The sequence below is a fragment of the Patella vulgata genome, chromosome 2 (genome assembly GCF_932274485.2).
Source record: "Patella vulgata chromosome 2, xgPatVulg1.2, whole genome shotgun sequence".
In the NCBI taxonomy this organism is placed as follows: Eukaryota; Metazoa; Mollusca; class Gastropoda; family Patellidae; genus Patella; species Patella vulgata.
The window spans coordinates 1,739,271-1,750,888 of record NC_065880.2 but is presented as its reverse complement, the minus strand read 5'-3'; the positions used below and the strand labels follow the sequence as shown (position 1 = coordinate 1,750,888).

General features: G+C 40.0%; 1 protein-coding gene across 1 annotated transcript; it reads right to left on the bottom strand.

Annotated features, from left to right (window-relative positions):
• Positions 1-276: 276 nt before the first annotated feature.
• LOC130010628 (organic cation transporter protein-like) lies at positions 277-9,441 on the bottom strand. Its single transcript, XM_056098358.1, has 8 exons — positions 9,328-9,441; positions 9,022-9,125; positions 7,928-8,082; positions 5,522-5,690; positions 4,710-4,922; positions 3,246-3,472; positions 1,856-2,037; positions 277-432 (listed from the first exon to the last, which is right to left on the bottom strand). The coding sequence occupies exons 2-8, from the start codon at positions 9,117-9,119 to the stop codon at positions 277-279; spliced, it is 1,200 nt and encodes a 399-aa protein (XP_055954333.1). The 5' UTR covers positions 9,120-9,125; positions 9,328-9,441.
• Positions 9,442-11,618: the final 2,177 nt, after the last annotated feature.

The window sequence follows — 11,618 nt, the reverse complement described above, 5'->3', positions numbered from 1 at the left end:
TGTTCTGAGCAAGGACTAAAACTTCTCTTTCAGTTCATATTTTCCTCCTCTAGGTTCTTCTTCAGTTGTGTTCATATGATACTTGGACTTTTTGTTTTTCCTGAAAACAGAAATGAAATGGAGTTGGATTTTTTTACACGGGAGTCTGTCATTGATTGATTCAAGTGGCGCGGTTTCGATTTACCGCTTGTAGTGGACAAGGATTGCTTTTTCTCAGAGTCCTGCAGTTTCCTCTCTTTGCTATGGCGCGATTCCCCTTTTAGATGAGTGATATTCCTACCTTCCAAATTGTTTAGCATCTTCAACAGTCTCAGGTAAAGTCTGGTTCAATGTTTCTGGTAGTAAAAGAGATAAGAGACCAGCAGCTACAGATGATCCACCAAATACCAACAGTGGTAGAGCAGTACCAAAATCACCCTTAACTATAGTTCCCTGAAATAGTATATACATCAGTGATAGCATCCTTAACTACAGTTCCATGAAATATTATAGACAACAGTGGTATCACCTTAAACTATAGTTCCATGAAATAGTATATACAACAGTGGTAGAGCAGTTCCAATATCACCCTGAACTATACATCCATGAAATAGTATATACAACAGTGGTACCGCCCTAAACTATATAGTTCCATGAAATATTATATACAATAGTTTCCGCCCCACCCCCACCCAATTGTTTTTTGTATTAGGGGGGGGGGGGGGGTCTGAATATACTTGGACCCCCCCACCACCATAAAAAAAATTCATAGTAGGCCCTAACTCCTATTTATTTACAACAATGATTAGGATTAGTTAAGATTCTATCTGTTTAAAACCTGTACATATCCCAATATGTTGGTATGATGTTTTAGTTTAACCCCGTAAAATATGCCAAAGCAGTGTTACAGAAGACTGAAACTTAAAAAAAAATTTATGGGGGTGCCCCTCCCCTCCCCCCCCCCCAGTGGGAGGGTGACCCTCTCACACTCTCCCTATCCCGCTACGCCTCTGCGGACCACACACATAGCAAACAATAAACAACAAACGTTGCTGTACGGTCTTGGGCTTGAAGTTGGACACTGAAGAGGCAGAGTTGGAGTTTAACCTCACCGCAACACAGCCATGTCAAACAGATGCTAGTATTGTTACTCCAAAACGTGAGAATAGAATAATGTGGAAACCCCGTTAGGTTAAGAAGGCGTCCATTATCCTTGTCAAAAAACTACACAAATAAGACAGGGTCCATGAGGATTCATTGGAAACTTATTCTACTTGTTAAGATTTGTCAATGAACCATGAGCAACTAGGGGATATCAAGACCTCAATTCCATGCAATATTCGTACGGCTGTCATAACAAGCATAACATTAATGTGGCCATTTAGTTATAAATCATTAGATATTACAAGTCATACATACACCTGCGAAATTGGGAAAATCTCATAATGGAAATCGGGTGTTCATGTAAAGAGCAAAACGATCAAATGAATGGAAGTGGTACTAGATGTTCATAGAAAGAGTAGAAACAGTGTTCAAGATATAATGAAGGGAAGTGGTACTAGATGTGCATGTAAAGAGTAGATATAGTATTCAAGATCTAATGAAGGGACGTGGTACTAGATGTTCACATAAAGACTAGAAACAGTATTTAAATTGATTTTTATCTTGCTAAAACAAAATAAAGAGTGTTGATAACGTTATGTTTGATGTGTTCACCGTTGAAATCAAAACTAATCTAAAACAACAAAGTAGCTTCTGTTTAATATGTAGAAACGACGATTCAGTCTTACAGATTTTGACCCAGATCAACCCACTTCAACAGTGTATTTAAATCAAGGCGTTTCAGTTCCTAGAAGTACAAGCTCAGTTGACTTACCAAATCCGCAATATACGGGGACATCATTCCACCAGCACGAGCACAGAAGGAACTAAATCCTAGGGCGGAGTTTCGGGTTATGGTGGGGAAGAGTTCTGCGGAGAAGACGAAAATAATGGCGAAAGCGGCCGATGCACCAAGCTTCCCAACCATCGATAACGTTATTGTGATCCATTCATAAGCTGTAATGGTAAAATAAATCTAATTGAATCAAACAAATTGATGGATCAAGCTACACTAATTTAATTTTCTGTTCATCTGGAACACCTGTAAAATTATTCCCTTTTCCTGTTTATTTATTCGGGAAAAATACTTCTTAACAAAACAAAATTAATGATATATATAGAGAGGCACTGATCTTCATTTGCATTGTTCGTTCAATATCTAATTTTTACATTTATATTATGATCAAGACTTCATTAACAAAATAAATTACTTGGTTGTGCTCTTCAATGGATATTAGTTCCAAATTTGTATGTTGTGAAATTTTAAACAAAACAATTTCAGGTAATAATAATAATGTACATTTATGATTACGCTCACAGCATCCATAGTGCATGTTCTAAGCACATGGGAGATAATACCTAATCCTGATAATAAGTAACAAACAAATGAGTTTTGATTTGAACACAGCTAATGTTTGAGAACTCTGTATCTCCAATGGTAAGTTATTCCACAGACGCAGTCCACAGACACCGGAGGCTTTATCCCTATAGGATTTCAGTTTAGCTTGCGGCACAACCAATGAGGGCTTATTTTGTGAGCAAAGTGGTCGAGTTTAACGCCCTACTGTTCGATATGATTGAATAAGATCCGTGGTGTAAGATGAGGAACGATTAAGTTGGGAGTTATGTGAGAGTACTGTTGTGTTCTTGTTATTATTCTTGCGGCGGCGATGTGATTTTTTTGGAGTTTTTCACACAGGTTTTGTGGATTTCCAATCAAGGCACCGTTACAGAAATCGATCCTTGGGAATACAAAGATGGAACGCACAAGTAGCTTACAGGTCTCAACTGTCAAGAGGTGTCGAATATTGCCAATACATCAAAGACGGTAATAACACGCACGACCTGTATCTCCATGGTTAACGAGGAATCCAGTAGCACACCAAGATTCATCACATATGATGAACACTGAATGTTGGTTCCACAGATTACCACACATGATTTTGAAGTAGACCCAGGTCGTTGAGGTAATGCAAGTGGCTAATAAAATAGTTTAATACTACACAGTCATGACAAATAATATATGAGGAATTTAAACTCACGAATTAAAGTCTCAATTGGCGAACAATATCTAATTGTCACGGCTTTTGTAGTGAGCCAATACTTACATTTATCAAGGTATAAAACGGGGAATATTGTTAAGATACAAGCTATTCAATACTTACATTTATCAAGGTATAAAACGGGGAATATTGTTAATATACAGGCTATTCCACCTAGTAACATACTCGTACAATGTAGAGCTTTTCTACCCCATCTATCAAGCAATAAAATGCATAATATATACGAAATTAGCTCTACGATGTTAGCAGCTGTGAAGTTGACGTAGATGTCGCCACCTAAATTACCAACATTCAATCCTAGACCATAGTACACAATACTAACAACCATCCTGAAAAAAATAAAACGAGGCGTTTATTTTATTGATAGCTACACTAATGTTTTCTGTAAAACTTATATAAATCTTCAAAGACGCCCCCCCCCCTCCCCTACAAAGTTTACTCCAAATCTTCTGCTTTCTATGTTATAAAAGACGTACAAATACAACAAATTTCCTGATAATATCCTTTCTCTTGGATTCACACAGTGTACAACATCCGGTTAGCTGCACGAGTCGCAGGTCGAATTATTGGGGAAGCTGAGATTGGTGTCCCGAAATTTATATCCAATGCTATCGAGTTCCTGTGCATTTAAAAATAAAAGAAATTTCAGTGGATACACGTCTTTCCGTCCTGCACTACAAACAATCGGAAACCAGCCTACAAAATCCCGAAGAATTTTCTCAAACCCCTTGATCTCCTGCTGAGGTATGCACGAGACATCGACGTCACGTACCATCAGAACGACTATATATGTATCCTAGCCAGGGCCCGTGTCCTGCACTACTGACACCAAGAAAGGCTTGAATATCCCGATAACCTTTATCGGTCAACTCTGGGATCGAAACCAAACCCCTTTGTTAGCGATCGAGTCAGAGCCATACTCACCGAGGGAGGGGGGGGGGGTGGCAAATGTTTTACGCGTGCACTTTGGATCAGAAGGTATTTCATTAAGTCACGTGACAAGGGGTAGGGCTACCTAACCTTCCTTGTGGTGGGTTTTCTCCCGATCCCCCGGTCCCCTCCCATTGTGACAGGCACCTACGCGCAAGCGAATTATTGAAATAAAATTGACCCATAATTATCATTATCGGTCAACATCGGGATGGAACGTAGAACTTCTTGGTCACTGAACCATCGTGACTTCCGTTACGTTAAAGGTTAGATCAAGGCAGGGAGAATATTACAATTCTCTCAAGTATCATCAACATTTGAGAAGAAGATAATACACATGCAGGTTTCAGCTAGCAAAGTCACAATTTTGGTAGAGTGTCTTACGAGTTGAAGAAGATAATAGATGTAGGTTAGTGCTAACAAAGTCAAGAGAATCTGACAGTTTGATATTGTACCTTACCAGTTAAAGAAGGTAATCAAGGGTCTGATGAGTGTGTACCTTACCAGTTAAAGAAGAGAATCTGACAGTTTGATATTGTACCTTACCAGTTAAAGAAGATAACCAAGGTTCTGATGAGTGTGTACCTTACCAGTTAAAGAAGAGAATCTGACAGTTTGATATTGTACCTTCCTTACCAGTTAAAGAAGATAACCAAGGTTCTGATGAGTAAAACTGGTGATGTAAACATTTCATAAACTTTAGCTTCCGGTCCAGAATCTAGAGGATCTTTATCAAACAGTTTAACCGGAAGTTCCACTTTATTCACTTCCGCAGCTTTGCGAAGAATCTTTTCAGCTTTCTCTGTCTTATCTTGAGAAACCAGCCACCTCGGAGATTCTGGAATAAACCTGCAAATACATTTATTTCAGTTGAGGGATGGAGAGAGAATCATGTCTGTAAAAATGGACGGACATGAGAGTACCCGGAGCCAACCCACCTGGCGAGGCAAGCGACCATCCCTGTTAATCATTAATCTACAAAGGAACACCCGATAGGATTATGTTATTGGATCATATGTTTCCATGTTATTACAATGGATGTGGATCAAGTCTAAAACGTTTGGCGACCCGACGAAATAGGCTGATACGACCAACTACGATGCATCACGCTTTGAGCAGATTTCAAGCTCAAAATCCACATTTTCCGGTAAACGCCCCCATCACACCAAATCACGACCTGGACCGCCACAGTCACTCGTCTGGAATGAATCGATTAGATACCTTTTGAACAAGATCTGCGACCTTCGCGATCTAGGAAAACCTTCTCGGGCTTTACAACGAGTCGCGTTTGTCGTGCTTTGGCCTGACGGGGACTTTATGTCAAGTAGCACCGGTCATTAGTTGTGCTGATGTTTTGGATTTCAATAACAGATGGCTAATTAAGATGGATTTCAAATGATTTACGTAAAATGGTTTAGAACTTAATTAAACAAATCTGCAACACTCACCAAAATATTGCCAACAAAAGAACAGATGGAACTGATATAGCCAGCTGTAGAGTACTCCAATCCCGGATAAAATAAGCCATGATACTCAAAACAAACAATCCAATACACCAAAACATCTCGATAACTATTCCCACGAATTTTCGTTTAGATGGTCCAACAAATTCCATTGCTAGAAAATATATTTAACAAACAATCTAGCCTCTAATTCACGCGTATGGCCTAGCCGGGAGGGGTGGGATGAAGAGCAGCCGACCCCGGATGTAAATCAATAACAACTAGATCAATTGGAAAGTACCGGTAGCATAATGTCTAATAATAGAATTCCCTCCAGTGCCACTGGCCTATAACTCCCTAATTAATAATTATGTCATTAACTTTGTTTCTGATTCAAATATTCGGCTCAAAATTGTGTTTGTTATAACATTTATTTTGTACATATTAGTTACATTTCATTGTTTTGTCTGTTTTTTTCTTTCCTTTATTATGTCATTTAAAAACCTTTAGTCAATAGGGAGGGTGTAGGAAAATGATATGAAATGAATCTGGTTTAATGTCCTCCTGTTCTGCTCCGAGCTGGGCTAATGAAGACGGGCATACTCCATACAGTGTGCTATGAGGGACATTTTGCGGCCTACGCTTATATCGAATTCCAACTGTCAAGGGATCTTTTACATGCACGCCAATCTGTACACGGGACCTCGGTTTTTCGTCCCATCCGAACGACTAGAAAGCTGTCCTTGTCAGGCCCTCCATCCTGCATCATTGGCAAGGGAGAACCACAGCGGAAAAACTGGATGAACTTTCTCGGCCAATTACGCAGGGATCGAACACCCGACGTCCAGGCTAGCGAGCCAGCGTCTTACCCACTTAACCACCGTGATCCCCGGAGTGTGTAGGTGAGTATGTGCACGGTGCCTGTCCCCACCATACCCCAGCTTGATTGTAGGTGAGTGTGCAGTATGTCTGTCCCAACCATACCATAGCTTGACCTGTATTTTTGAATTCACTAAAATATGACTATATTAATAATACACCGTAGTTTTTTCGTACAAGAATAGTAGCCCGAGTCACTTGGTTTGTACTCTGTGGGTGTGGGTGTGGGTGGGGGTGGGGGAGGAGTATGTGCAAGGAGGGTGGGTCGGGGTGGGTCGGGGGGGGGGGGGGGTCGGGCTGTCACCAGGCGTCGTGAACTCCCACAACAGCACAGATTTTATTCTCCAGTAAACGTTATCTTTATATCTTGGATTAGTGTCTATCTTTGTTTTCATTTTAAATCCGTGAGTTTGTATAGTAAAGTGGATCGGCGAGCACCCATCAGTTCATTAACCAAGACTTCCTCTGGTTCGATCCCAGTGCTCACTTGGATTTGTTACTTGTCTGATGGGCAAGAAGGAAAACGTTACAGAAGCCTAGACAGTTGCAATGCGATGGAGAGTAGGTGTAAACGGCACTGTTCTGTCAAAATTCACCCATAGTACACTGCATAGCGTATGGCCGTATTCATTATCACCACAGTGGCGAAGTGAATAAGACGGTGGCTTGTTAGCTTGGAGGTCGCGTGTTCGCTCACGATGTTGGCCGAGAGAGTTCAAGCGGATTTTCCAGCGTGGTTTTCCCTTGTCAGTGGCCTGACAAGGACAGCTTTCTAGTCGTGCGAATGGGACAAAAACCGAGGTCCCGTGTAAACATTGGCGTGCACATGAAAGCTTGCTTGGCAGTTGGAATGCGATATAATAGAAGGCCGTAGCGGCGTTGTCCGGGCAAAGTTTCCCTCACAGCACACTGCATGGCGCATTTCCGCCTTCATTAGCCCAGTCGGAGCAGAACAGTAGGACGTTAAACCCCATTTCATTATCCCAGCGGGTTCCGAAAAATAGAATGCCAAATAAATAAATCCAATTTTATTTTGCAAAGGGTGTGTGTGTGTTTGGGGGGGGGGGGCGTGTGAGTCGCATCATAAGGTCTGTCATTGAGTCAAGTTGCGATTCCACGGTTGTACGTGACAAGGAGTAGGGTCGCCATATATTGAACCATATATTAGCCCTGAAATGATCTAGTTTGTATCGAGTGGACGTTAGTGATGCAGGACAGTGGATCTGACAAGGACAGCTGCCTAGTTGTTTGGATGGTACGATAAACCGAGGTACCGTGTACATATTGGTGTGCACGTAAAAGATCCCTTGACAGTTGGAATTCGATATAAGAGTAGGTCGTAGTGCCACTGTCCGGGCAAAATTTCCCTCATAACACATTGTATGGCGTATGCCCGTCTTCATTATCCCAGTTCGGAGCAGAACAGTAGGACGTTAAATCCCATTTCATTTCATTGCTCTCTTTGCAAAGTAATATCAACACTTTTTGTTTTGTGAATGATGCGCTGTTTAATAGTAAAACTATAATAATTACCGAGTACAAATGCTGACATGAAGGTTCCGGCATTTGAAGCACCAAGGAAGAACCGACAGATGACAAACACGGTAAAATTAGGCGAGAAAGATGTTGCTATCGATGCAACTATATGTAATGATACAGGCGCCAACAGACCAAGCTTTCTTCCAATTCTGAAAAAATAGCATCTACATATTTATATATATTTGTAACTGTCGTTTGTCTGTTTGTGGTTTTAGTAATGTCAGGGCTGTCAGGCGGTTCCAACTTGACATAACCTTGGTAAAGTCTCACTACCACTTCCGGTTTTAGAGTTCACGAAACTACTATAAGAAAGCATCGCGAAACTCTCTACCCACCCAACGCCTGGGGAACAGCTAGTAATGAATACATTATCAGTTAATATGTGGACTACCTGGAAATATAAATCAGCAGCATCGGCGGCGGGCGGGGGGGGGGGGGAGGGGGGGGGGCTCTCTGCGTGCCAAACGCCTTGTGGACGACAACGTTATTAATCTTTCATGTGATAAATAATATTGTAATGTAGTTGATGTTATTGATACCGCAGATGGTGTTGATGTTATTGATTAACAAAGTTGATACCGCAGATTAAGAACTAAAATAATTTAAGGTCCATGTTCATAGGTTGTGGAAGGTGTCGTGCGCGATATAGGGTATATTCTGTCTTCACTGACATTTTACTCATCTGTCTGGATATTATCCTGTGTTCAACTGACGTCCGGTTTAGTTCACATTCGGTCACACATCACATAGTTCAATGACTATATGGGATTATCAAATGCCTGATGATCCCCGTACTGGGTGAAAGCGCTAGCTAAAAGAAATTAGTGTTTTCTTTCTAAAAACCTCATATTTCTATATACTTTAACCTGAGAGTATAATATTTTACTTATGTGATCAAAGTTGAATCACTAAGGGGAATACCAGTCCAAGAAAGATAGGATGAACTGAAAACTGTCATCACCTGTAAATGGTATTAATTAAGATATAGAAAACACCCCCGACATCACCTATAATATTCACTAAAATCTTTTGACAAGCCACTTTGTTTAATGTAACTGAAACAGTTTGAAGAACAGCATATCACTTACACATCAGACAGAATTCCAAATCCAAAGGAACCAACCAAAAATCCGGCCATAGTGATCATGTTGGCATGGGAACGGAACAAAGTATCGTCACAGATCATATTTTGCTGTGGAAAAGAAACACAATATAACGTCAGCTGACTATAAATGACTTTTTAATTAAAATAAGAAATTATTGTCTTGATATAATTGTTATATTTCTCGACTATTGTAACATTTTTAGGTGAAAGAAAGATAGGAATGTTAGACGAGGCATGGTGGGCTGGGGGAAGAGGAGGAAGGGAACTCCTCAAAAGGACATTTTTTTACCTCTGTGATAAAGGTATCTTCAAACGTTGACGTATCGTAAACCCATCTGTCACAACTTGTCCGTGTAACATTTACATCTATTACAGTGCGTGTAGTAACTTTAGTTAGGTTGACGTCATATCTATTACATGATGACCATTTACCATCACTATCACGTGGTATAGAATGATTGACGTATAACTGATGTAATAGGTCACGTGGTTGGTATGACGTATCATTGTATGGATCCGGTAGATGGCACCTGAAAAAAAGTTTCAAAACTTCTAATGAGCAGTAAATATAATAGATTTTATGTATGAAACCAATAGGGTGATCTACCGTCGCGTTGGTTAGGTATCCATGGTTACGGCAATGTTGTCGAAGCATTGTATACTTACCGTTACTAAAACACATACAGTCTCGTCTCACAGTGATTGACAGAGGTGGGTTTGGTATTTTCGTCACCAGGAGAATATTAGTAAGACCCCAACGCTCAAGTACAATAATGAAACCTATTGGTCCTGAAATAAGTCTGTGTTGATTGTTTGAATACTACTACAGGTAATATCAGCCGTGAATAAGATATTGGGTCGCTCACCTGGAGGTCCCCTGTTCGATTTGATTTCGTGGTATCTTTCTCAGAAATTTAATATTCTTAAAACAAAATGGCTATCCCGAGGCCTGGTGTGTCGCAATGATATGCGAATAGTTGCCTTGTATGGTGACATCTCTGGACTATTATTTATTCATTAGATGCCATGACACGCATGCTGTATAGAATTTCATTTAAGCCTGTCTACCATATAGCTAGTGTGCTTTAGATCGCAAGGAATACATCCTTAGCTGATCACTGTTTCAGGTTTGTAACTCGTGGTTACCTTCAACTGTTTTCCGGACAAAAAGTCTGCTCATAGCTCTCTACATGATGTCCATCCTCTTCTACTCATAGCTCTCTACATGATGTCCATCCTCTTCTACTCATAGCTCTCTACATGATGCCCATCCTCTTCTACTCATAGCTCTCTACATGATGTCCGTCCTCTTCTACTCATAGCTCTCTACATGATGTCCATCCTCTTCTACTCATAGCTCTCTACATGATGTCCATCCTCTTCTACTCATAGCTCTCTACATGATGTCCATCCTCTCCTACTCATAGCTCTCTACATGATGTCCATCCTCTTCTACTCATAGCTCTCTACATGATGTCCATCCTCTTCTACTCATAGCTCTCTACATGATGTCCATCCTCTTCTACTCATAGCTCTCTACATGATGTCCATCCTCTTCTACTCATAGCTCTCTACATGATGTCCACCCTCTTCTACTCATAGCTCTCTACATGATGTCCATCATCTTCTACTCATAGCTCTCTACATGATGTCCATCCTCCTCTACTCATAGCTCTCTACATGATGTCCATCCTCTTCTACTCATAGCTCTCTACATGATGTCCATCCTCTTCTACTCATAGCTCTCTACATGATGTCCATCCTCTTCTACTCATAGCTCTCTACATGATGTCCATCCTCTTCTACTCATAGCTCTCTACATGATGCCCATCCTCTTCTACTCATAGCTCTCTACATGATGTCCGTCCTCTTCTACTCATAGCTCTCTACATGATGTCCATCCTCTTCAGTAACAAAAACGTAAAATGTTAAACCCCATTTCTTTCATTTCTTAAACTATCTATTTTTTTACAATTTTTGAACAAAATCCCTTGAAAGCGAGAATTTCATATTTGCTAAGAAAGTCAAAACATAATTATTTCTATGTCTTTTGCTCAATAGGTTGTCAACTCACTATTATACCATCATAGGTATCATTCTCACACTTAAAAAATCATTCGCCCCGAAAATAATAACACAATTACCTCCCTTGTTTTTTTCTATTCCCCCATGGAATAGCTATCTCCAAACGTTTGAATTTGATGTTGAAATTGATATTTTTGGCAATTTCTCAACTGGCAATAGTGAATTATAGGATTAATAGGATTATTCTTAAACAAGGTAGAACTGTTTATGGATACCATCTATTTTAAGGCTTTATTTTAATACATTTTAAAAAAATAACTTAAAAATATAAAATTATCGCTTTAAAATCCGCCTTCACCATAAAGAGAAAGGTAAGAAGTTGAACCCCATTATCTCCAGACATGTAACAAATGCTCTACTTTTAAAAAAAAGTTGAACAAGATAAACCTCATATCAGAAATAATGGGTGCAATTTAAGATGAGAACAATACAATTATATACTGCAAGGTATTTTGACTGGGTGTGTTATGATATGATGCCATGTAGAAATATTCA